Source organism: Chiloscyllium punctatum, chromosome 8, assembly GCF_047496795.1.
Source record: "Chiloscyllium punctatum isolate Juve2018m chromosome 8, sChiPun1.3, whole genome shotgun sequence".
Taxonomy (NCBI): domain Eukaryota; kingdom Metazoa; phylum Chordata; class Chondrichthyes; order Orectolobiformes; family Hemiscylliidae; genus Chiloscyllium; species Chiloscyllium punctatum.
This window is the reverse complement of record NC_092746.1, coordinates 9,803,569-9,831,515: the sequence shown is the minus strand read 5'-3', so window position 1 is coordinate 9,831,515 and position 27,947 is coordinate 9,803,569. Positions and strand designations below refer to the sequence as shown.

Sequence of the window (27,947 nt, the reverse complement as noted above, 5' to 3'; positions counted from 1 at the left end):
GACAGGAATAATTAATGACCTCATTGTTAGGGATCCTCTCGGAAGGAGTGATCACAGTATGGTTGAATTTAGAATACAGATGGAGAGTGTGAAGATAAATCCAATACCACTGTCCTCTGCTTAAACAAGGGAGGCTACAATAGAATGAGGGAGGACTTGGCTAAAGTAGACTGGCAACAAAGATTTTGTGGTGGGACAGTTGTCCAGCAGTGGAGGATTTTCAAAGGAATTTTTCAAAGTGTTCAGCAAAAGTATATTCCAGTGAAAAGGAAGGACTGTAGGAAAAGGGGGCAATCTGCCACGGGCGTCTAAGGAAATAAGGGAGGCTATCAAATTGAAAGAGAAAGCATACAAAGTGGCCAAGAACAGTTTGAAACTATAAGATTAGGAAAACTTTAAAGGTCAACAGAAAGCCACAAAAAGAGCTATAAAGAAAAGTAAGGTAGAACATGAGAAAAACCAAGCGCAGAATATAAAGACAGATAGCAAAAGTTTCTATAAATACAGGGGAATCTCGATTATCCGAACATGATGGGCGGACACTATTTCATTCAGACAATCGATTATTCGGTTAATCGATCAAATGCCTTTCCTCTGGGGCTCGGAGCTTTTAAGTCTGCTCCCTGTTCTGGAGACTGCAGCAGCACACAGCACGCGAGACCCCACACACAACCCCGTTCAACATCACCACCCTGCCCCAACCCCATCCAAAACTGCCCCTATTCCCCCCACACCGTCCAAAAAACCCCCAACTCCGGCTCCCTGCCCCCAACCTCTTCCAACCCCCCCCAACCCCATGCAACATTGCCCCCAACCCCATCCAATACCGCCCCCCCACCCCCAACGCCGTCCAACATCCACCCCACCCCCATTCAACACTGTCCCCCACCCCCAACCCCATCCAACAACCCCCCACCCCCAACGCCGTCCAACCTCACCCCCCCGCCCCCAACCCCATCTAACACTGTCCCCCGCCCCAACCCCATCCAACACCGCTCCCTGCCCCCAACACTGCGCCCCCCCCACCCCCAACACTGTCCAACATCACCCCCCTGCCCCCAACTTCGTCCAACACTGCCCCCACCCCTAACCCTGTCCAACACCGCTCCCTGCCCCTAACACTGCGCCCCCCACCCCCAACACCGTCCAACATCACCCCCCTGCCCCCAACTCCGTCCAACACTGCCCCCCACTCCTAACCCCGTCCAACACCGCCCCCTGCCTCCAACACCGTGCCCCCCACCCCCAACCCTGTCCAACACTGTCCCCTGTCCCCAACCCCGTCCAACACCGCCCCCTGCCCCAACTCCATCCAATATCGCCCCAACCCCATCCAACACTGTCCCCCGTCCCCAACCCCATCCAACACCGCTCCCTGTCCCCAACACCACGCTCCCCACCCCAATGCCGTCCAACATCACCCCCCCACCCCCAACCCCGTCCAACACTGCGCCTGCCCCCAACCCCGTCCCCTGCCCGCAACACTGTCCCCGCCCCCAACCCCGTCCAACACCGCCCCCCACTCCCTACGCTGTCCAACATCGCCCCCAACCCCATCCAACACTGCCCCCCGCCCCAACCCCATCCAACATCGCCCCCTGCCCCAACACCGTGCCCCCCGCCCCCAACCCCATCCAACACTGACCCCCGCCCACCCACCCAAGCCTGTACACACCCACCCACTCTCCAAGGCAGCTGGACTGGACACCAACAGGACTGCTGCAGTTGCCTTTGTGGGGTAAGTCTCGGAATAGCACACACACACATATACACACACGCAAGCACAGCCACACACACATTTTACTGCAACGTTTTGACAGGTTCCACCTTTGCCCTACACAGGACAATGTTAGAGAGATTATCTGGGGGGGGGGGGAGTTTAGGGTACACCCCTCTGTAGAACTCCAGGGAAAGTGTGGGGAGAGAGAGGGCGGGCAGACAGTCATTAGGAGACGGCGCCTGTTTAATCACTGCAAACAAAAGACGCAATCCCTGTTGGAAACATGTCTTTGATGCAATGTTTCCATCAGGACCTCGAGATCTCCTTCAGATAATCCGATTTTTGGATAATTGGTATTGGATAACCAAGGTTCCTCTGTTTCTAAAATGAAAAAAAAGTGATTAAAGTAAACGTTGGTCCTTTAGAGGATGAGAAGGGACATTTAGCTATGAGATATTATTAAATGGCTGAGGCCATTTAATTTTGTATTGGTCTCCACAGTGGAGGGCACTAATAACGTGCCAGTAATTGACAAGGAGACAAAGGTAGGTGAGGACCTGAGAACAATATCTATTTATCACAGAAGTGGACAAGCTAATGGAGCTAAGGATAGACACATCTCCTGGCCCTGACGGAATGTATCCCAGGGTACTAAAAGAGCTGGTGGGTGAAATAGCAAGTGGTAATTTTCCAAAATTTTGTTGGACTCTGGGGCAGTCCCAGCTGATTGGAAAACAGCAAATGAGACACCACTGTTTAAAAAGGGAGTTAGACAAAAGATGTGGAATTATAGGCCAGTTAGCTTGATCTCTGTCGTGGGGAAGATGCTTGAGTCTACTATCAAGGAAGAAATAGCAAGGCATCTTGATAGAAATTGTCCCATTGGGCAAATGTTGCATGGGTTCATGAAGGGCAGGTCATGCTGAACAAATCTTATGGAATTCTATGAAAATGTTACGAACAAGGTAGACAATGGGGACCAAGTGGATGTGATGTAACTAGATTTCCAAAAGGCCTTCAACAAGGTGCTGCACAAGAGGCTGATGCATAAGATAAAGATGCATGGTGTTCGGGGTAAAGTATTAGCATGATTAGAGGATTGGTTGACGAACAGGAAGCAAAGTATGGGAATAAATGAGTGCTATTCTGGCTGGCAATCAGTAACTAGTGGTGTGCCTCAGGAATCAGTGTTGGTACTCCAATTATTCACAATTTATATTGATGACTTGGAGTTAGGGACCATGTGTGGTGTGTCAAAGTTTGCAGATGACACTACGATAAGTGAAGAGCAAAGTATGCAGAACACTGTGACACTTTGCAGAGGAACACATACTTTAAGTGAGTGGGGAAAGATCTGGCCAATGGAATACAATGTTAATAAATGTGAAGTCATCCATTTTTTGTAGGAGTATTAGTAAAAAGGATTATTACTTGAATGGTAAAAAAACAATTGCATCATCCTACAATGCAGAGACCTGGGTGTCCTTGTGCATGAGTCACAGAGGGTTAGTTTGCCGGTGCAACGAGTAATTAGGAAGGAAAATGGAATTTTGTCCTTCATTGCTAAAGGGATTGGCTTTAAAAGCAGGGAGATTATGTTGCAGTTATACAAGGTGCTGGTGAGGCCATACCTGGAGTACTGTGTGCATTTTTGGTCTCCTTACTTGAGAAAGGATACACTAGCCACTGGAGGGGGTGCAGAGGAGGTCCACTAGGTTAATTCCAGAGGTTAGGGGGTTGCCTTATGAGGAGAGACTGAATAGACTGAGATTATATTCATTGGAATTCAGAATGAGGGAGTATCTTATATATAGATATAAAACTATGAAGGGAATAAATAAGATTGAAGTAGACAGGATGCCTATCTTCTTTTCCACCTATCCACTCCACCCTCTCCTCCTTGACCTATCACCTTCATCTCCTCCCCCACTCACCCATTGTACTCTATGCTACTCTCTCCCCACCCCCACCCTCCTCTAGCTTATCTCTCCATGCTTCAGGCTCACTGCCTTTATTCCTGATGAAGGGCTTTTGCCCAAAACGTTGATTTCGCTGCTCGTTGGATGCTGCCTGAACTGCTGTGCTCTTCCAGCACCACTAATCCAGTAGTAGGATGTTTCCATTGGCAGGTGAAACAAGAGAGCCTTAAGATTAGAGGGAGCATATTCAGGACTGAATTGAGAAGGAACTTCTTCACCCAGAGGGTTGTGAACTAGTTGACACTACTTCAGTAAATGTTTTTAAAGCTAAGATTGATTTTTTTTACAACGAATGAATTAAGGGATACGGTGAGAGTGCGGATAAGTGGAGTTGAATCCACGATAAAATCAGCCATGATCTTATTGAATGGTAGAGCAGGCTTGAAGGGCCAGGTGACCTACTTCTGCTCCATCAGTGGCCTCTGCTGCTTTCTTTTTCTCCTCTAGCTGCAAGCTCTTTTCAGTGTTGTGCTCACCAGAATATGACCTTGAATCTAATCTAGATACCCATTGATGTGAATGTCTCCATGCTGCTCGACCTTCTTTAAGGTTCATGACTGCTCCTCCTCAAAGATGTACTTTCAGGGGCTGATAGGCATGAGCCTGGGGCTCTTCCATATTTTAGCTCTGACTTGGGAGTGGAAACTGTAAGTTCCATAGTAAAATGCAACAAATTCTTAATATCATGAGCCACCACCCTTACCTAATGTTTCCTTCAGATGGTGGGGCTTGATAGTGGAGGCAATGGTCTAGTGTTATTCTTGCTGGACTTTTAATCTACAGACCCAGGTAATGCTCTGGAGATGCAGATAATGGGACTAGAATTCAATAAAAATCTGAAATTAAGAGTCTAATGATGACTACTGGCAATTGGCAATTGTCAGAAAAACATCAGGTTCACTAATGTCCTTTAGGGAAGGAAACTGCCATCCTTAGCTGGTCTGGCCTACATGTGATTCCAGACCCACAGCAAAGTGGTTGGCTCTTAACTGCCCTGTGGGCAATTCAGGATGGGACATAAATGCTAGCCTGGCCACTGATGCCGACACCCCATGAATGAATAAAGTGCATTTGGGAGAAGCAGATTGAAGGTTTTATCAGACAGTTCCAGACATCGAATCTCTACTTCAGCAAAGGTGCATTTCCCTTGTTCTCCTGACAGTTCAGCAGCGTCCTCCTCAAAGGGGGTCAGCAGGTTTATTCAGATATACTCCTGTCCCCACATCCAGGTCTGTGAAAGTTCTTCTACTGTGCATGTTCTTCTCCAGCAGAAGCATTGACACGTAGGCTTGGTTGGATAAACTCTTAACTGTGCTTTTATAGAAATAAAGTTAAAAATCACACAACACCAGGTTATAGTCCAACAGGTTTAATTGGAAGCACACTAGCAATTTAATTTGCTATAAATTCTGTGTGTTAGGATTGAGCCCTCCGCTACCACCTGATGAAGGAACGTCGCTCCGAAAGCTAGTGTGCTTCCAATTAAACCTGTTGGACTATAACCTGGTGTTGTGTGATTTTTAACTTTGTACACCCCAGTCCAAAACCAGCATCTCCAAATCATGACTCTTATAGAAATAGATAGAGATGTCAATCCCCAGAGCTGTGTGTTATTAGTGAGAAAACTCTGGTATGGGGCATGTTAAGTCTTAAACAGTTGAGTGAAAGAGTAAGTGTCATCTGACCTGCAGTTGATGAAAAATAACAAAGCATTATATGATGTGTGTGACATATACCTATAAGGTTTTCATCCCAAAAGAATCGTTTATGGTTATGGCCTTGTCCCATGCCAGTGTTTGATGTACAATTATCAGATGTGTACGTTCCCCTAGTTTTGATGAATAGTCAATGAACTGATGATGTATGAGCTATTTTGTGCTGCATCTCCTTGTGTTTTAAATGTGAACAATGACAGGAGTGGAGCAAGCAATGCAAACTGGTAATTGCAGTAACAGACATTCAATGTACATGAGGCATCTAATGACAATCAATCTTGTGTCTATCAGCCCTCTGCAGGAGCAAGACTATCTCAGATACAGAGAGAGGGTCATGATAGTGGTACATATTCTGGCAAGATCATTCATTTTGTTTCAGATTCTCTCGGGCTGCACTTGGGTGCTGGTGTCTGCAGACAGATATGTCCAGTCTACCTTCATGAGTTAGGAAGACATCCTTAATTTTCTTTCTCTACTAGACAGCCTCGAGCGGAACCTCCAAGAGGGCATCACCATAGCATGGTCCCACATTCGGCCTGGTTTCTGACATCTCAAGGAGTGGGTCGGAGTGAATTAGCAGAGGCTGAATGATGCAGAGATTGAAATGCTGTCCAGCTGTCTTTCAAAGCCCCTAAAGTCCTGATAAGAGGTAGATGTTCCAGCCTTCTTGTCCATAAAACGTTCCTGATGTAGTCCATGCAATCAGCTGCGAAAAGTGTAACTGACGAGCAAATCCAATCCAACCCTGTACAGATGTTTCTCCCATTTTCAGGCCTGCCTACACATTCAGTCTTGAACACAGGATTTTAACCAAAGTAATAATACTGCTGGACTAATAACCCACAGGCTTAGAATCCTTACAGTGCAGCTACAGGACATTTGGCCAATCAAGTTTACACTGACCCTCTGAACAGCATTCCACACAGGCCCACCCCATCCCCATAACCCTGCATTCCCCATGGTTAATCCACCTAGTCTACATATCACTGGACACTATGGGCAATTTAGCATGGCCAATCTCACTAACCTGCATATCTTTGGACTGTAGGAGGAAACCGGACAGAAACCCATGCAGACACGAGGAGACTGTACAAACTCTGCACAGGCAGTTATTCAAAGCTGGTTTCGAACCCAGTGCTAACCACTATGCCCCCATGTCACCCCCACTGGCTTGAACCAATGTTCAGCAGACAACAGTTCAAATCACACCATTACAACAATTTTAATTAATTAATTAAACATGCAATAAAAATCAAGGAACAGTATTGCTGATGATTAAAATTTGGATTGCCTGTAAAAACCCACCTGTTTCACTAATTCTGATTTGGAATTATTCTAATCCTAGCATAACTCCTGGAGTTATTCTGATTTGGAGTAACTCTGATCTGGAATGAATCTGAGCTTGGAGGAAACATGATCCTGAAGTGATTCTGGTCTGTAGAAACTCTGATACTGGAGTAACTCTGATCCTGAAGTAATTCTGATCTAGAGGAACTAAATTTTGATTCTGATCTGGATTAGAATTACTCCAGATATTGGAGTGATTCTGATCCCAAAGTTATTTTGATCTGGAGCAATTCTAATCCTGATACTGGAATATTTTGTTCCTGATGTAATTATAATCTGGAGTAATCCTGATCCTGAAGTAATTCTGATCCTGGAGTAATTATGATCTTGAAACTGGAATAATTCTAATCCTGTAGTAATTCTGTTCTTGAAACTGGAGTAATTTTGAACCTGAAGTAACTCTGATCCTGGAGTAATTCTGTTCCTGGAGTAATTCTGATCCCGAAGTAACTCTGATCCTGGAGTAATTCTGATCTTGAAACTGGAATAATTCTAATTCTGAAGTAATTCTGATTCTAGAGAAATTCTGATCCTGGAGTAATTCTGATCCTGGAGTAACTCTGATCCTGGAGTAACTCTGATCTTGATCCTGGAGTAATTCTGTTCCTGGAGTAATTCTGATCTTGAAACTGGAGTAATTCTAATTCTGAAGTAATTCTGATTCTAGAGAAATTCTGATCCTGGAGTAACTCTGATCCTGGAGTAACTCTGATCCTGGAGTAACTCTGATCTTGATCCTGGAGTAATTCTGTTCCTGGAGTAACTCTGATCTTGATCCTGGAGTAATTCTGATCCTGGAGTAACTATGATCTTGATCCTAGAGTAATTCTGATCCTGGAGTAACTCTGATCCTGGAGTAACTCTGATCTTGATCCTGGAGTAATTCTGATCTTGATCCTGGAGTAATTCTGATCTTGATCCTGGAGTAACTCTGATCTTAGAGTAATTCTGATCTTGATCCTGGAGTAACTCTGATCCTGGAGTAACTCTCTTGATCCTGGAGTAACTCTGATCTTGATCCTGGAGTAACTCTGATCTTGATCCTGGAGTAACTCTGATCCTGGAGTAATTCTGATCTTGATCCTGGAGTAACTCTGATCCTGGAGTAATTCTGATCTTGATCCTGGAGTAACTCTGATCCTGGAGTAACTTGATCCTGGAGTAACTCTGATCTTGATCCTGGAGTAATTCTGATCTTGATCCTGGAGTAACTCTGATCCTGGAGTAACTCTGATCCTGGAGTAACTCTGATCTTGATCCTGGAGTAACTCTGATCTTGATCCTGGAGTAATTCTGATCTTGATCTGGAGTAATTCTGATCTTGATCTGGAGTAACTCTGATCCTGGAGTAATAATATTCTGATTCACTATCTTGTGAGGAACGGGGACCTGAGCAGATACGCAGAAGCTGTCTCTGCAGCTGCCGTGTTTGATATACCGTATTCCTGTGTGTGTTTTCTCTCTCTCTCTCTCTCTGTCTGGATGAAGGTGGGGTGGGTGACCCGCTCTACCTTCTGTGACGATCTGCGGTGGCCGGCTGGCTCTGGGCTCATCGAAGGCCCGCTGGAGTTCAGCGGCCTACCCGCCCTACCCCCCCAACGGTCGGGTGTGAGTGGGAGCTGGGGTCCGGCCTGGCTGTTGTCGCGTGCAAGTGCGTCATCAGCTGTGCGACAGAGTAGGAGGGCAGGAAGGCGGCCGTGGGGTGGGCGGGGGGGGGGAAGAGAATGGCGTCGTTGCGGGGCCCGAGTGGGGAGTGAGGGGCCGAGTGCAGCCGCTCCCTGGGAACATGATGCCCGGAGAGTCCCGTTCACAGGCGGCGGAGGTGGCGGCCGACGCTGTGACCGCGGGCTCAGCTTCCTGCGTGAACTGCGACACCTTGCAGCAGGTCAGTGCGTGCGGCTCATTGTCCGTGACCCCCCCCCCCCCCCCCCGGATCAACCTCACCCCGGGGCCCGGGGCCCGGGGCCCGGGGCCCGGGGCCCGGGGGGGGGGCTGGAACCAGACAACAAACAAGGAAGAGCGGGGCAGGAGGCCGGGTGTATGGGCGTCGGGACTGAAACACCACCATTACCCCCCCCCCCCCCCGGAGACCACCGGACTGTGATATAAAGGGACACCGGACTGGAAGGGGGAACCGTTTGGATGAAGAAGGGGGTAATGTGTCCCACAGACCACAAACTAAAATACAGCAGCGAATCATAACAAAGGGATGCGCTAACCTGTAATCGTGGTCGACAACAGCGTGGCCAATGCGTTGTTGTTATTGCCCGTTACCGATTAGAATTTGGGTGAACAGATTCTGATTAAAGCCCCGGGTCTGGGACGCCAACAGGGAGTGACAGGTTCTCACTGAGCCGTGCCGTGTGGGAGCGCGGTGGCTTGCGATGTGGATTACTGCATACACAAGACGATCGCACTTTTCGTGCAAAGCGATCTGTTAAACTCAAGGCGAGCGCAGGTGTGACGGGTCGAGATTCGGGACGTCTGTGTCCTCTGTCTCAAAATGCTTTACAATCAGTGAGTTGAGTCCCTTGCAGGGCATTCGTTACTGCCATGAAGGGAAAGTGACATGCAATTTGCACGCTGCAAGGTCTGGTTTAAACAAAAAATATGGTCATGACCAGATCATCAATTTTAGTGATGACCATTGAGCCGTAAGTCTTGACCTGGGTGCCCAAGAGATCTTAGTATTCTGTTTTGAGTTGTGTTGTGTGATCTTTCATAACCACCTCAGAGAAACACTTCCAACTGTGAAGCATAGAAGTTTAATCTTTCTTTGTGTTCAGCTTCCTAGTGTAGTACTTGAATTTTCAATTCTAAAGCAACTATTGCCTTATGATAAATTATAGTTTGCAATACAGAGTAATTTAACATTAAATTATAACTGTATTGTCATAGAGCTTTATAGTGTGCATGGTATACAACTTATTTTACTGTTTAAGATTATGATACAAAGAGAATATGTGCACTTAGATTTTTCTGTAAGCTGCATTGTTTCCACTTCCATACTTTGTGCGTCCTTTGCACTGGATTTTTAAAAAAATAAGTATAATTGTCATTTTTAAATTGTTTTTTTTAGATCTACAAGCCATATATAATTCAAAAGATGGCTTGTGTATTTCCTGGTAATTGTCTATGTATCCAACAGTAAAGTGTTTGACCTGACTCTCTGAAAACATAGAAGTATGTGAAACTATTTATCACTTTCTAGAACTCTATCATAATGCCTTCTTCTGACTGCTTATCTTTGAAATAATTTGGAGATGCCGGTGTTGGACTGGGGTGTACAAAGTTAAAAATCACACAACACCAGGTTATAGTCCAACAGGTTTAATTGGAAGCACACTAACTTTTGGAGCGACGCTCCTTCATCGGGTGATAGTGCTAATCGGAAGCACACTAGCTTCCGGAGTATCTTTGAAAAGTACTGATCGTGTATAACTTAAAATTTTATTTTATAAATATTTTCAGATATGTCTCGTGTTAGAAATAATTGGTATCCTTGAGTAATTTATGCCTGAAATTCAATATGCTTTGCTATTTTGTATCAGTTAGTATTGCATTTATAAGTTCAAAAACAAAATAAAAATTATATTAAATTGAGGGCAGTGATAGTTTATATCTCCTTGAAAATGGGGCAGAAGTTATCCCTCAACCCTACAATGCCCTGATTAAACCAGACCTATAGTATTTTGAGCAGTTCTGGATACCACATTTTAAGGACATTTTAAAGGCATTTTAACAAGGATTTTGGAAGGAGTGCATCATATTTTTACCAGAGTTTGTTTATAAGCTCATATATGTATGGACGTTATCATCACTAGAATTTCCAGGATTTGCTCCCTTTTTTTTGAAGGTACTGTGGACTGCTGCAGTCCACGTGAAGGAGGAACACAATGCTTTGAAGGTTTTCATTCGGTGACACTGAGGGTGGTAAGGGTTTGGAATTGTCTTCAGACAGTAAGATGTAGGAGCAGAAGTAGTCTATTCAGCAAGTACAGTCTTGTCTAAGATCATGGCTGATCCAATAATCCTCAATTCTACTTTCCTACCTGCTCACCAAACCCTTGAGTCCCTTACCGACTTAAAATGTCTGTGTTATCCTTGAGTATACGCAACCATCCAGCCTCTATGCAGTAAATAATTCTATAGGTTGGTTACTGCCTGATACTTTTTCTACCATCCTCCCCTCTGTCTTAAATAGGTGACCACTTGTTCTGACATTATGCCCTTTGGTCATAGACTTTCTGACATCTGCCTGTCAAGTCCGTAAGAACCTCTGTGTTTCAACAAGGGCTGTTCTCATTGTTCTCAGCGGTGACGAGTACAAGCCCAACTTACTTCACTTTTTCGAATAGGAAGATGTCTCCAGATATGGGATCTGCGCAGTGAACCTTGTCTAGATCACCTCTCATGCCAGTAGAGTTTTGCTTAAATAGGGGACCCTACTGTTCACGGTATTCCTGTTCCTTATAGAGTTTTAACAAGACTTCCTATTTTTACACTGCATTCCCTTTGAGGGGTGCGTAGGTTAAGTTATTTTATTTTACATTAGGATTAATCCACGGCACAACATCTTCAGCCAAAGGGCCTGTTCTATGCTGTACTTTTCTATGTTCTATATTCTATGAAATAATGGCAAAAGATCAATTGGTCTTTCCTATTATTCAATGAACTTGGCTGCTAGGTTTTTGTGATTTATGCACAGGGGTCCCACATATTTCTGTGCTGCAATTTCCTGCTGCTTTCCCCATTTAAAAAATATTTAGCTGTTCTATTTTTCTTGGAAAAATGCATAACTTTATACTTTCCCATCTACCAAGTTTTTGACAATTCTCTTAACCTGTCAATATTTCCCACTGTAGTCTGTGTTATCCTCACTACTTGAAGTTGCGCCTATTTTGAGTCATCTACAAACTTGGCAACAGCTCGTTCACTTCCTTCATCTAAGTCATTGATATATGTTGTAAATAATTCTGCCCCAGCACTGATCCCTGTGGCACTCTTGTTACAAGTTGCCATTTTGAAAATGCCCCTTTTGTCCCAATTGTCTAGCTTTTATTAGCCAGTCTTTTATCCATGCTAATAAAGTACTTGTTTGACTCTGCTTGATTTTATGATGTATTTTTAAATGTTCTGTTATATTCTTTCTAATAGAATGTAACATTTTCCCAATGTCACATTAAATTGACTGGCCTATAGTTATTTGATATTTTTGTTGTCTTCCCTTGATTGAGTAGAGGTGTTACATTAGCAGCTTTCCAATTCTCTGCCACTTTTCCTGAACCGAAGGATTCTTGGAAGATTGCTACCATTACATTCACTAGTTTTGTGGCTGCTTCCTTTAAAATTCTAGTGTGTAACCCATCAGGTCCCTATTAGTTTTCCTTTTTTTTTAATAGTGATCATTATAATTTTTTTTTCTTCGTCCCACTTGGGCCCCTTGATTATTGAGGATGCTTTTAATATCTTGTACCATGCAGAGACATCCTAAAGAGATGTGCTGTTTGATGTGACCCACCAGTCATTGGGTGTACAACTTTCATACCTGGCATTACACTGCCACTGAAATTCAAATACCAAATGCCTCATTTGTGTAATAGGTGAAATGTCTTCTTGGCTTGATGGAGGCATCTTGATATTATTGCATAGTAGCAGTGTGTAATGCTTAGCTTTTCCACTTGCTCCAGGGTTGTATAATAAATAACCTCTTTAAGCAAGTTGTTTAGAAAATATCTATAATGGCTAGCTTCACCAGTTGATGAAATTTAAGGGACACCTTATTCTTTTGTGGGAATTTGAGATAGAGTTGGCACTTTTTTACCACTGAACAACTTAGTAATGTGGTACATGAATTTCAGCACAGGCGTGATGGCGGGTAAATAAAACATATATCCCAATGACCGGTTAATCATATTGAATAACTTGAATCTTCCGTTCATAGTTGGTAAAGCTTTGATCATACTTGACGTGGGACAAACAGGAAGTAAGTTAGTCACCAGGATACACGAACACCAGCTAGCCACAAAAAGATACGACCCTCTATTCTCGTAGCCCTGCACACGGAGGGGAAAAAAATCACCATTTCGACTGGGACAACACATCTATCCTGAGACAGGCTAAGCAAAGACATGCCAGAGAATTCCTAGAGCACCGGCACTCCAACCACAACGCCATAAACAAACACATACGAACAGGAAATGACATCGCCACAAACCCCAGGAACCCCATCCAGGACAAACATATAAATAGAAAGCAGGAGACAACAGCCTCGCTTCACTTGGAGGTCGCCACTGATGATGTTACCTATCCAGGTAATGAAACGTCTGGATATCAAACCTACAGCACAGCGAGCAAACCTACACCCTATACTTGATCAGCCTTGCAAAATTCAGAACATAGGGTCCAGGATGAAATGAACAATCCCACATGAGCCAAGAACCAAGCTAACAACCAATTTAGGATGATCATTTGACCTTGCAATATTGCTCATTGATTTTATCAAAACTTAATGTATTCATTACCAGTTCTTGATACTTTGCAGACGAAAGAAACTTGTCCAGGCATAGCACCTTTTCAGTTTTAATTGGAAAACTGTTTGTTTGTTGATGCATTCTCCATGATATTGTCAAAACCAAAGTTGAGTTACCTTTTTAAAAATTTAAACAAAAGTTTGGGGTAACATTTTCCATAGTGCACTTTCTATAGCAACATTTTGGTTAATCAGAGACCACTTGCCAAACAATGAGCATCTGATCTTGGATAGTATAGGGCACCCTCACTTAAACTTGTGATTGTATTGGTGAAAGTCGCAATTTTAAGTAGGTTCCCACAGGAATCGATGTTCATGTCAGGTTAGATTACTTTTAGACTTCTCTTCCCTGGTCAATGACTGCTGAAGTGCTATGCCAAAAATGTGCAGTATTATACATTCCTAGCTGAAGTAATGTGCAAAGTTGTACATCTCTACACAAAAAATACCATATATAGTGTAATAGGTTGTAACAATTCAAAAGATTTATTCATATTGGGAAAGGCAAGGACTGATTAGGAATAGTCAATATGGCTTTTTGCATGGGAAATCATGTCTCACTAAGTTGATTGAGTTTTTTTTTTGAAGAAGTAATGAAGAGGATTGAGAAGGCCAGAATGGTAGACATGATCTGTATGAACCTCAATAAGGGCGTTCAACAAGGTTCCTCATGGTGCACTGGCTGGCAAGGTTAGATCACATGAAATACAGGGAGAACTAACCATTTGACTAACTGGCTTAAAGGTATAATACACAGGATACCTTTATCAAGCTAAAAGACATTTCACCTATCACACAGACTGGAGGCCTGTGACCAGTGGTGTGTCAATAGGATTGGTGTTGGGTCCACTGCTTTTTGTCATTTATATAAATGATTTGGATGTGAGCATAGGAGGTATAGTTAATAAACTTGCAGATGACACCAAAATTGAAGAGAGAGTGAACAGCGAAGAAGTACCTCAGATCTTGAACCAAGATCACCTTATCTCAGAGTACAACAGGATCTTGATCAGATGGGCTAATGGGCTGAGCAGTGGCAGATGGAGTATAATTTAGATAAATGTGAGATGCTGTATTTTGGAAATGCAAATCAGGACAGGACGTATACATCTAATGGTAAGGTCCTGGGGAGTTGCTGAACAAAGAGAGTGCAGTTCATAGTTCCTTGAAAGTGGAGTCCCAGGTAGATAAGATGGTGAAGAAGGTGTTTGAGATGCTTTCATTTATTGGGTAGAGCATTGAGTATAGGGGTGGGAGGTCTTTGTTGTGGCTGTACAGGACATTGGTTGGACCACTTTCTGAATATTGTGTGCAGTTCTGGTCTCTGGTATAGGAAGGCTGTTGTGAAACTTGAAAGGGTTCAGAAAACATTTACAAGGATGTTGCCAGGGTTGGAGAATTTGAGCTATAGGGAGAGGTTGAACGGGCTGGGGCTGTTTTCCCTGGAGTGTCGGAGGCTGAGTGGTGACCTGATAGAGGTTTATAAAGTCACAAGTGACATGGATAAGGTGAATAGGCAAGGTCTTTGCCCTAGGTTTGGGGAGCCCAGAACTAGAGGGCATAGGTTTAGGGTGAGAGGTGATAGATTTGAAAGGGATCTAAGGGGCAACTTTTTCATGCAGAAGGTGGTGCGTGTATGTAATGAGCTGCCAGAGGATGGAGGCTGGTACATTACCCGTGTCTTTTAAATGTTGTATATGAATAAGAAAGGTGTAGAGAGTTATGGGTCACATGTTACTAAATGGGCCTAGATTAACTTAGGATATCTGGTCAGCATGGGCAAGTTAGACCGAAGGGTCTGTTTCCATGTTGTACATCTCTATGACTGTCAAAGGCACTTTTAAATTGACCAAGCACCATCTAGTGGCAAATTTGGTCAGTGCAGACATCAGCTCGCCTGAATTACTTGCACCAACCAATCTCTGCCACAAGATGGAGCATAGGACTTGAATGCAGGTGCAGCTGAAGAACCATCCCCAGGCTAAGGTAAGAACAGAAGGTCCAGTGGTAGTATCCCTACTTGGTGGGCAGGTGATCTGTGTTCAAGTCCCAGCTGCTCTAGCATTTAATAACAACTCTGCACAGGTTGATTGGAAAATATGAAAAAAAAAGGTGAGGGCAAGAGTAAGAGAGGTGATGGTGAACCAGGCTAGGACAGGTCAACAAAAAAGATGAAAGATGATAGCAGAAATAAGAGACAAAATGGTGGATGTAAGACTTTCAAACCTTGTCTGTAGTGGGGAGTTTTAGCAGCCAGGAGATCATCTGAGTGTAGTGTTATTGAACCACAACTGAGACCACAAATCCCCTTCGGTAATGTTGTTTATCAACATTTTTCTTTCAATTCAGTTAAGCGTGGGATAAGAAATAATTTATTGCAGTAGATTTATATAGTATTCAAGGAGAAATATTTTGCATAAAGTACGTAGAATTATTGTATTTGTTTTATCAAAGGGAGGTAGAAGATTCTGTTTTGTGGATCATTCTGATAGTTACACTGCCAGTTAGTGAAAATTTTACTAAGTATTATTTCTTTCAGGTTATTGAAATGCAAAGTTTTTGTGCAAATCCATCTTGGAATTATCAGCATGTTATGCACAGCCATTCATAATCAAATGTGTTGCTGGAAAAGCGCAGCAGGTCAGGCAACATCAAATGGAGAAGGAGAATCGACGTTTCGGGCATAAGCCTTCTAGAGACCTAGGAATGCAGATGCATAGTTCCCTGAAAGTGGAATTACAGGTAGACTGTAGTGAAGATGATGTTTAGTACACTTGTCTTCATTGGTCAGAACATTTAGTAAACGAGCTGGAAGGTCATGTTGCTGTTATACACTAAAAATGTTTAGGTCACTTTTAGACTACTGCTTATAATCCTGGTCACCCTGGAAGGATATTGATAAACTAGAGAGCCTGCAGAAAAGATTTACAAGGATGTTGGTGGGACTGCAGAGTTTGAGTTATATGAGATGCAGAATAGGCTGGGGCTTTTTTCTCTGGAGAATCGGAGGCTGAGGGGTGACCTTAGAGACATTTCCAAAATCGTGAGGAGCATAGATAGGGTGCATAGCCAAGGTCTTTTCCTAGAGTGGGGGAGTCTGAAGCTAGAGGGCATGGGTTAAAACTGAGAGGGGGAAAAGGACCTAAGGAGCAACTTTTTTAATGTGGAGGGTGGTGTGTGTATGGATTAACAGCCAGAGGAAGTGGTGGAGACTGCTATAATTACAACATTTAAAAGGCATCTGGATGGACTTATGAATGGGAAAAGTTTAGAGCAATACAGACTAAACAGTGGCAAATGGGACTAGTTAGATTGGGTTGTCTGGTCGATGCAGACACATTGGATTGCTGAACGGCTCTGACACTGAGAGTCACCTCAGCAGCATGTACATTTAGCTGTAATGTTGAGGGAGGACTGTACTGTTGGAGGTGTAATGTTAAATCAAGTTCCCAATTGCCACCTTGGGTGGACATGAAAGATCATTTGGTGCCATTTTGATGAATAGCAGGAGATTTCTCCCAAGTTGCCAAACCAGTGTTTGTCCACTTACTGAAGTCGGTACTGAGAACGCAGATAATCTGGTCATTTCTTTCATCTCTGTGGATGTGAATTAGCTACCAGTACAATGGCAACTAATTCAGTAATATCTCATTGACTACAAGGTGTTTCGGGGCATTGAGATTGTGAAAGATGGTGCAGAAATATATGTTATTTCTTAAGTAGCAAGATAAATACGTTCAACGTATCATCAAATATATTTAAAGGAGTTTCATTGTATCAAATAATTTTAACAAACTCACTCATTTCCCTTGAAATATTTACATTTTCCCTGTATTTTGTCACATTTACTGGGCCGTTGTGTTGGATTAGTTACTTATAGGAGTTGACTGGCTGACTGAGAGATTTAAAACTGATGCAGTTTAGTAGTTGTCATCAAAATTTAAGCGCATCTTTTAAGTTTATAACAAAAACTTATGTCATTCAGATTTGTTTGCACAAGTGCTCTTTTTAATAACAGCACCTGTATTGAGGTTAGTCATAACAGCTGGTTGAAGTGAAGTTTGAAAACAAATAAGAGGTGAAAATAATAGTTGAGAGTGAATTCACTGATTTGTGGTATGACAGCAATTTGAAGGGTAAAGAAAGCTGGACTCTGGAAATGTATGTAAGTCACACTCATCTACTCGTAAGAAAGATTATGACAGCTTTATTTTAATATACTTCTGAAATCACAACAACTCTGTTCAGCATTTTCTCAGGACTGAAGTGTCAGCTAAATTTGTCTTCAACTTTTCTGATTGGAAGTTGCGCTCTGGTTTTAATCTGTAGTGATTATTGTGCAGGAGGGAACTTAAGCACTTTCTATGGTATATAAAAATGCTATTGGAGAGTGTTTTGTTAAACCTAATTGTTGTACTCTGATCCAAATGAGTTGACTGCCATAGACGTGAGTTCAGATCTTCCAGTCACTGCCAATATTTGGCTCATTGTTGTTGGCTGCAAAGATTTTTTTTTTGCCATGACCTTTTCTCACTTTTTCAGTCAGGACATTCCATCCTGGCTGCAGCAGCAATGGGTCAGGGCAGCATTTCAAGTGGAATGAGGCATATTGGAGTACAACATTCAGTGCTCTGTTTGGGTCTTGCAGTGGGTGGATAGGTCAGTAAGTGGTGCGCTGGGAGCAGGCAGTTGTCAGTCATTTGGTCATGAAGTGGTGGTAGGAGAGAGAGTTAGATCTAGTAATTATTGAATTATATCACTGATGAACCAGCATAACATTTCCCAGGTAACTATCCAGGTAAGTTCTGCATAGCTAGCCCAAGTCACCAGCGTTGAAACCAACATAAAATCTAGTGTCATCGACAGTGTGAATCAGTATATTTTAACTGTAAACTTCTTGGGCAATTTCTGCAACCGTGTCTGAGTGCCAAGAATTCCATTGAGTCCCAATGCTGACTTAAATGTTAATTTTGGAAGATTTGGGCCTTTGTGAAGCTGCCAAAAATAGTGGACTCCGACATGTGACAATCTGCTCTGTAAGTTTTCACCTATTGTCTTTTCCCAATATAATCATCTAGAGTCTGGTAAGGAAGACAACAGGTATCCTACATATTTGAGGCAAGATTGCAAAAACACATTTTTGCGATGGATTAGATTAGATTAGATTACTTACAGTGTGGAAACAGGCCCTTCGGCCCAACAAGTCCACACCGCCCCGCCGAAGCGCAACGCACCCATACCCCTACATCTACCCCTTACCTAACACTACGGGCAATTTAGCATGGCCAATTCACCTGACGTGCACATCTTTGGACTGTGGGAGGAAACCGGAGCACCCGGAGGAAACCCACGCAGACACGGGGAGAATGTGCAAACTCCACACAGTCAGTCGCCTGAGGCGGGAATTGAACCCGGGTCTCTGGCGCTGTGAGGCAGCAGTGCTAACCACTGTGCCACCGTGCCGCCCGCAAGTGGCTTAAGTGATGTTTGTAATTAATTGCATTCTTTCTGATTGCTGAGGAAAAGTCTGGATTTGCAGATAATGCTTGCCACCCTGTTTTACATAAAGTACCTGTGGGGAACCTAAGCCTTGAGTTCGTGAAGCTGGGTGATTTAATTAATGGTAGACACTTAGAATTATTGGATGTTATCACTCTGCATGAGGACTGTTCAGTTTGTGGAACTGTGAAGCCTTGTGTTTTAAATCATTGTTATCAATTGACATCATTAAAGATAGATCTGCATGTTGTACAGTGGCAGACATAAAGTCAATTACTTTAGAAACAATTTGCTTTAATAAATTATCTCGACATCAATTAACCGGTTATCAAATCTTCACATGGCTTGAAAGAAAAATACATGATCTGGGAATAACACTTCATAAATTTGCTGCTCACTGCCTCTATAACTACTTCAGTACCCTTTCAAACTTTATCCTATCATCTCTTACACTCATCTGGCTATGCAATCTCTTCTGTGTTCCAAACAGTTGGGTGCCCTATCCCATATTCTCAACATCTCAATTTGATTCATGTCGATTTTTTTTTAATGTGACTTGTCCTTAAAGTTTAGGAAACTCTTGTGTATACATAATGGAGTCAAAATTTCTGCCCCTTGTTCAGCCAGGACCACCCTATCTGTTAGAACTGTGCCGGTTTTGGGAAAAATTCCAGCTCCTGTCCGTGAACCAGGCTGGCAGATTAGCTTTAAGGGTGTGCTGTAGGCCTGATGGGGGAAGCTGGCTTTGTAGACCATCAAATAAACCGGGGTGCAATAAAACAGAAATTGGTGGAGAAACTCATCAGGTCTGCTGGCTTCTGTGGAGAGAAAGCAGAGTCAGTGTTTTGGGTATTGTGACATTTCATCAGAATGAATCATTTTCTTGGTTTTAAACTGGGCTGTAGACCATCTACTTGATGACTTTGCACAGTAGAGATTTAGTGAAATATTTTGCTGATTTTCTGTTTCAAATGTACAGTTGTTAAATTTTTCATCTCTGTTGTCTGAAATCTTGTGCAATTCATTGTTTCTTATTTTGTGTTGCATCTATAAAGAACTTCAGGTAAATACTTCCCTGGAAGGGAGAATGAGGAAAGGTATTATGAACTAAATTGCACTATTTAAAATGGAGTGCAGAAAGTAAACGACTTGGTGACTCCTCTCGGTATTTTTAATCTGATCAAATATGTTATGACACACCTCTGGAGCAGATGGGGCTTGAAGGCTGGGCCTTTTAAAGTAGTGATGGAAAAGGATAGACCAGAACTAAAAGTTGAAGTTCTAAATTGGGGAAAGGCCAATTTTGATGGTATTAGGCAAGAACTTTCAAAAGCTGACTGAGCGCAGAAGACGGGAATCCTTCAGAAATGAGTAAACTAGAATCTAGAGAAAGTAAAGTCCTGTTAGGGTGAAAGGAAAGGCTGGTAGGTGTAGGGAATGCTGGATGTCTAAAGACATTGAGGGTTTCGTTAAGGAAAAGAAGGAAGCATATGACGGGTATAGACAGGATAGATCAAGTAAATCCTTAGAGTATACTGAGGGAAATCAAGAGGGCAAAAAGGGGACATGAAATATCGTTGGCAAATAGAGTTAAGGAGAATCCAAAGGGTTTTTACAAATAAATTAAAGACAAAAGGGTAATGAAGGAGAGAATAGGGCCCCTCAAAGATCAGCAAGGCGGCCTTTGTGGGGACGATACTAAATGAGTATTTTGCATCAGTGTTTACTGTGGAAAAGGACGTGGAAGATATAGAATGTAGGGAAATTGTAAAATGTTCATATTACAGAGGAGGAAGTGCTGGATGTCTTGAAATGCATAAAAGTGGATAATTCCCCAGGACCTGATCGGGTGTACCCGAGAACTCTGTGGGAAGCTAGGGAAGTGATTGTTGGGCCTCTTGATAAGATATTTGTATCATCGGTAGTCACAGGTGAGATGCCAGAAGACTGGAGGTTAGCTAATGTGGTGCCACTGTTTAAGAAGGCTGGTAAAGACAAGCCAGGGAACTATAGACCACAGGGAAATCGGGTCTCTCAAACTTGATTGAGTTTTTTGAAGAAGTAACAAAGAAGATTGATGAGGGCAGAGCAGTAGATGGGATCCATATGGACTTCAGTAAGGCGTTCGACAAGGTTCCCCATGGGAGACTGGTTAGCAAGGTTAGATCTCACGGGATACAGGGACAACAAGCCAATTGGATACAGAACTGGCTCAAAGGTAGAAGACAGAGGGTGGTGGTGGAGGGTTGTTTTTCAAACTGGAGGCCTGTGACCAGTGGAGTGCCACAAGGATTGGTGCTGGGTCCTCTACTTTTTGTCATTTACATAAATGATTTGGATGTGAGGATAAGAGGTATAGTTAGTAAGATTGCAGATGACACCAAAATTGGAGGTGTAGTGGACAGCAAAGAAGGTTACCTCAGATTATAATGGGATCTTGATCAGATGGGCCAATGGGCTGAGAAGTGGCAGATGGAGTTTAATTTAGATAAATGCGAGGTGCTGCATTTTGGGAAAGCAAATCTTAGCAGGGCTTATACATTTAATGGTAAGATCGTAGGGAGTGTTGCTGAACAAAGAGACCTTGCACTCCAAGGTCTCTAGCTCCTTGAAAGTGGAGTCGCAGGTAGAAAGGATAGTGAAGAAGGCGTTTGGTATGCTTTCATTTATTGGTCAGAGTATACTAATAGGAACTGAGAGGTCATGTTGTGGCTGTACAGGACATTGGTTAGGCCACTTTTGGAATATTGTATGCGATTCTGGTCTCCTTCCTATCGGAAAAATGTTGTGAAACTTAAAAGGGTTCAGTAAAGATTTACAAGGATGTTGCCAGGGTTGGAGGATTTGAGCTACAGGGAGAGGCTGAACAGGCTCCAGTTTTCCCTGGAGCATTGGAAGCTGAGATGTGACCTTCTAGAAGTTTATAAAAATCATGAGGGGCATGGATAGGATAAATAGGCAAAGTCTTTTCCCTGGGGTGGGGAGTCCAGAACTAGGGTGAGAGGGGCAACTTTTTGACTGGGGGTAGTATGTGTATGGAATGAGCTACCAGAGGAAGTGGTGGAGGCTGGTATAATTGCAACATTTAAAAGGCACCTGGATGGTTATATGAATAGGAAGGGTTTGGAGGGATGTGGGCTGCGCGCTGGCAGGTGGGACTAGATTGGGTTGGGATATCTGGACGGGTTGGACCGAAGGGCTTGTTTCTATGCTGTACATCTCTATGACTCTCTGACTCTTCTGGCCCAGTGTTGGATGCAGTACTGCTTTTCCACAAAATCCTCCGGCTGCTGAAGCATACAGATCTTCGAAGGTGACAAACAAATTTGTAAAGCTGTTTCTAAAATATAGAAGTATGAGCTTTATAATTACAGATAGTAAACAAAAGCAAACAAGTTGTGCTAAACCTTTTGTAAAAACCTTGGTAATGCCTCAACTGGAGTATTGTGACAACCTCTGGGCACTGTATTTAAGAATGTTTTCTAGGATGGTAAAAAGGTAAAGTCACTTCCCAGAGGACCATAGGGTTGCCCCCTCATATTAGAGACAACAAGTGTTGGGTTTGAGCTGAAGCTCACCACGCCAATAGAGAGGGGCAAGGTTGAGAAGGTAGGATCTTCAAGGTAACCTCTGCCAGTGCAGTAAATGAACCTGCACTGTTGACATCAGTCTGCATCGCACACCAGCCGTCCAGCTAACTGAGCTAACCAAGTTCTCTGAGAACGATCATTTCTGTGACAGGACCAGGAAAACTAGGATCATTCATTTTAAGGTGGCAAATGTATTGTGGACCAAGTAGCTTCATTCTTTGCTTTAACAAACTAAAAACATTATTAGCAGCAAAATATATCTTCTGGAAATGGAGCAGCGCAAAAACAAAATGTGTCGGGAATAGTTACATAGTCTGCTGTTAAATCAGATTTGTTCCGTGACATTGTAAACTACAGATGACGTTGAAATGGTTTATTTCAGTTATCTCAAATTTATAATTTGAATATTGCTTGTGAAGTACACTGGTTTTTGCTTCCTGTGTTTTGACTCTTGTTAATTTTTTGAATCATATGCATTTTTAAGTTTATATTACAATACTTGCAGTAGAATAGAATGGATTTTGATAAGATTAAAATTTTTAGATTTCTTTGATTAGTGACAGGTTTACATGATACAGGAATTTATAAAGCAATGTTCCTTGTACTAATATTGCACCAGTTTACCAAATATATTCCATTTAATGAAAATTGAATGTCAAGCTTAGGTTTATTGTCTGTCACGTTTCTAAGTGTGACACTTTTGTCTCTGTCTCATGCATATTTAAAAAGTTAAGTAAATAAAAGCAATAATTTGGAATGTTTTGGGGAACCCTCCAGTGACACACAGTGTCATTCAGGATGTTTGCAGCTTCTTATTTGACTTCTTTTGTATTTTGAAAGTTATGGTAAGTTTCTAGTCTGCTGTATTAACTGCAGTAACGTTTCAAATGAGAAAACTCGATGTTTGCTTAGACTTAACGACACAACATCACTGGTGCTGCTGTTATTCCCACCTGTCCTTCTTTCACCCAGACAATTTACAGCTTTATTGTTTCTTTTTATGCATGCCATCACTGTGTTGTTTTATTACTCCCCTGTGTTGCTTTATTGAACATCGAGCCTGATCTTCAGGACACTGTTGGAGCAGGAGCACTTGACACTGATCTGATGCTGACAGTAATTTAATCTGCTGAATTGCCAATTTAATCTGTACCTTCCAACACTCACACCAACAGAGTTGAAGAGTCAAATACAGTCAGGCATTCAGATATCCAGTGTAACTCCAGTGCATCCACACACCTTAAGGTCTGTTTCCAATTGATTGACTTTCATTAAATGAAATTGTCAATCCTGATACTGCAAAACCCCTCATGAATGACAGTGTAAACACCTGACTATCATCCCTTAACCCCGCCCTCAACCTCACCCCCACCCAATAGTGTTGTCTGCACCCCTCCTCCCCAACAATGCAGACCCCTATCACTTGTCAACACCTCTCCCACTCCCAACCCAACACACAAACAGCATGTGACCCACCTCACACTAAAACACTAATGTTGATTCTTCTGACATTGGCTGGACAGGAGCCAGGAATTCCGGAAGTTGATCCTGGAGAGGGTTTGGGGGAGGAACAACAATCAGGCACGGTAAGACCAGCAATTGTAAGTTTAAACTTGTCACATGAGGACTGCAGATGTGCGTACATTCGGACTTAGTAAGGGTCTTGAGGCATATCAGTGAAGTTTCCTGAATCAGAGGCTGTTGCTGTTGCTGTCATTGAAAAGTTTTGGCCATCACTTCTTTCCACTGTTCTTTTCTGAGTGTTGTACTTTTAAAAAGTAATTGCTTCTTACAGATGCCACCTGAATAACTATTCTAACTCATTTGCTACCCTGAAATGACAATTCCATTTCTTTTATGGTGCTTTTAATATTTCTTTTAACCCCATAACACACATTTTCCACAACAACTGTCCAATCAAATACATCTTCTCTCATTTTCAAATATCCCCAAAATCCTGAACTCCAATTAATGACTTCTGTGTCAGGACATCTGGCCTCCTCCCTTAATGTGTATAGTATTGCTGCTCATGTAAATGTTTTTGACTTCAATCTAGATGTTACACCATGCACATATAACTGCTATATAACTCTGTGTTTTGAGTTCAGCAAATATTCAGACATCCTCTTGTGTATTCTTTCATTAGCCTATGGCCCCTCTAAACTTTTTCCCTACTAAGGCAACTGCACATCAATGGACATTATACTCTCCACTTGCAGTTTGATATAATTGGATCACAATAAGTTCTGCCCCAACAATAATTTTACTTGGGTGTTTGATTCAATGTCTCCAGATTCTTTTCAGATGCTGACATATGTCCAGTATTCACATGCTTGCCAAAGATTCTTGTATAACCTAAGTAGCAGCATTTCACAAAATAGGAGTGTTAGATCTTGGTACAATTGTATTGTCAACATTAAATATCTAAATATTTCCATTTTCTCACTTGTGGGATGTGGCTCAAATAGCCAATATTGGGCTGAAGCGCTGGGGGTTAACATTGAGGAATATCAAAGCATCTGTAATGGGAGGGCGGGGGGGAAGGTAGAATTTATGCTATGCAGTTTTTTTACAGACCCACTTCTCCTGATCAGTAGCAATTAACTGTCTGTTAACAATAGATGTGTTCCCTGATAATGCGCAGTTAGTTTTGAATGTGTTCACATATTAAGTCTGCAGGCTGACCCTACATTTCCCTGAATGCTGGGTAGTTTATTCATTTTAGTCTTCCATCTTGCATTTCTGCTGAGCCAGAAGCATGCTCAGAAGCTTTATTAAATATTTACTTCTTATAGTATTTCTAGTTTAGCATAAATAATGTAAAACGTCAGCCCTCAAGAAATGACTATGTTTGAAATTAATTTACCTTAAAAAAAACTGCAGGAATATTCTGCAATTGTTGGCTTGTGCACAACTATATAGTGCTCCTGGCACTCTACACTGATATCAGGTGTCACTTTACTACTGGACGTTTAATACAAACGTACTTTTAGAATTGTCTGGCATTTTTGAAAGAAATCCCTGGAAAATCTCAACTGATCAAGTAGCATCAAGGTGGGTAGAAATAGTCATGACTGCCCAATCTCCACTGATGTTACCAGATCTGCTAAGTATTTCCAGTTTTTATAGAGGGTCGGTTAGTTCAGTTGGCTGAGTGGCCTGTTTGTGATGCAGAATGATGCCAACAGGGAGAGTTCAATCCCCACGATGATTGAGGTTACCATGGAGGATTCTCCTTCTCAATCTCTCGAACCACCACCAGTTGTCTCTCTCTGACAGGAGAGCAGCCCCCTGATCCAGTAGGACTGTAGTGACTTTACTTTCACCTTTTACAGTTCTACAAAGTTTAAACACCCTAAAGTGACTCTCTTTTTCATGTCTGATCGCAGACTCTCAGTGCCTGCTGTTAGAGTAACTATGTATAGAAGTTAAACATAGTCAACTCCTCTTCATCTGACATTTACAAATGTACATTTTCCAATGGAGCGGAGTAGAAAGCAGTAGTGGAGTTGCAGTCCTGACTTTGTTTTTCAGGAAGAGCAACTGATGATTGGTGTTGAGGTTGGTGCTTGGTACCATTTAAAATTCTGATACAGAAATGAGCTGTGAATGCACCCAGGTTTACAACCTTTGTCCACTTTTTTTTTTGCAAAAGTATCACTGCAGATGCTTTGTTTAATCCTGAGAAGTCATACTGGAGTCATTATGAGTAGGTTACATATGGTGAACTATGGATTTATTACTGGTGAAAGGGTTTATTTAACCAAATTAGACTAAAGTAACACCGAAATTGATTACATTTATGTGACAAAAGGAAGATAGTTTGTAGTGTTAAAATGCTTTCCTATATTTTCTGCAAATTAATCTTTTAACTTCTGTTTATATTTCAGAATTTAAATGAATATGTAACTGCATTAATAGCACTGAAACAAAAAATCATTGATACAGAGTAAGTATATCGGTCAGTTTTGTTATCAGTTAATGTATTTTGCTGTGACTTTGTTCTCAGAAAATCTTCAAGATTCTTTAATATCCCGTCAAGTTTCAAATGTTTGTCTCCATGTTTACAATTTTGTGACCTGCACTATGTCAGACAGTTCTTAGCCCTGGTCAAATATAACTGCAATCAGAGTAAGCTATTGTGCATCCTGCTTGATGGTCTGTTGGCTTTGACCGGGTTGACTATCCCATTCTCTTCCAATGCCTTTCATTAGTTGCCCACCTTTTTGATTCCACTTTTTTCAATCCATTCATAGCCAGAGAAGTGTTCTGCAGCTTCTCTTCTAATCCCCACACCTTTGCATATTGAAAGTCCTAAGGATCTATCCTTATCACCCCTCCTGTTTCTTATCTAAACACTACCTCATTGACCTCAATTCAAAAAAAAATTAGGTTTCATGTCTATGTTGCTGACATCTAAATTGCTACCGCTTCCCTTGATCGCTCCCCTCTCTTTGAATTGTCATACTGCTTGTGCAATATCCAGTTCTAGATGAGCAGAGATTTCCTGCTAAAAATGAGGGGAAACTGAAGCCATTGTTGTCTTCATCACAGATTTGTTTCCCAACCTGCTAACTCCTCTCTGTCCTTAGCTACAATCTAAGGCTGAAACAGTGTAGGATCATTTGACATATTTGACACAGAGATGAACTTCAGAGTATATGCAACAGATCATCAAGAGCTCCTACTTCACCTCTGTTTGTAACATATGACTATCCTTGACCCATCGGCTGGTACCCTTGCTACGTCTTTATTATCTCTGCACGTAACTATTTAAGCACACTTCTGGCGACTGTCCCTCTTTTATTCTGCATCAATGTGAAGTACTGTAAGACTGTATCAAACATGGTCTGTTCATCCATCAAGCCTATTGACCTACATTGACTTTTAATCTTGTAGTGTCTCAATTTAAAAATTATGATCCTTGAACTTTTGTAATTTTTGCCTTTGTTGCATTTCTGATTTTATTTAGTCCATCATGCGTGGTCACAGTTTTGATTGTCAAGTATTTAAATTCTGTAATTCCCTCCCTGAAACTCTCCACCTTATTTTCCTCTTTCAAAATTCTCCTTGTCCAAGGTTTTGCCCATTTGGCCCAATATCTCTTTGTGATTCTGTCTTATTTTAATGTGAACATTTCTGTGAAATATTCTTGTATATTTCACTGGATTAAATATATCATATAAATACAAATGTTGTTGATCGACTGGTGGAAATATTTTTTATAACATTGCGATGTTGCTTTTCTCTTTTCAGCCACGTTCTGACAGAATACCAGAAAAAATGTGATGATATCCTTTATTCATACAAGACAACCATACTAGTAGTCGTACTCTTTGATTTGTAAAATTATTTCAGAAATTTGAATTCCTGTTTTCTATTGCCTCTCTCTTAAATCCTATTTTGCATCAAGTTTTATTGTTTAATTGTCAGTCTCATTTAAAGATCTAAAAGAGAACTAAGGGGCAACTTTTTCACGCAGTGGGTAGTATGTGTGTGGAATATGCTGCCAGAGGAAGTGGTGGAGGCTGGTACAATTGCAATATTTAAGAGGCATTTAGATGG

General features: G+C 42.1%; 1 protein-coding gene across 2 annotated transcripts in view; it reads left to right on the top strand.

Moving 5' to 3' along the window:
- Positions 1-8,485: 8,485 nt before the first annotated feature.
- The window catches only part of ice1 (KIAA0947-like (H. sapiens)), a 76,769-nt gene continuing 57,307 nt past the window's right edge, over positions 8,486-27,947 (top strand). Inside the window, exons 1-4 of one of the 2 annotated variants that reach the window (XM_072575153.1) lie at positions 8,486-8,646; positions 23,906-23,968; positions 26,273-26,331; positions 27,639-27,674. In XM_072575153.1, coding sequence (XP_072431254.1) covers positions 8,548-8,646; positions 23,906-23,968; positions 26,273-26,331; positions 27,639-27,674 — 257 coding nt within the window. In that variant the 5' untranslated portion in view covers positions 8,486-8,547. The remainder of the gene's footprint in view (positions 8,647-23,905; positions 23,969-26,272; positions 26,332-27,638; positions 27,675-27,947) is intronic. The other variant, XM_072575154.1, reaches the window with a different exon arrangement.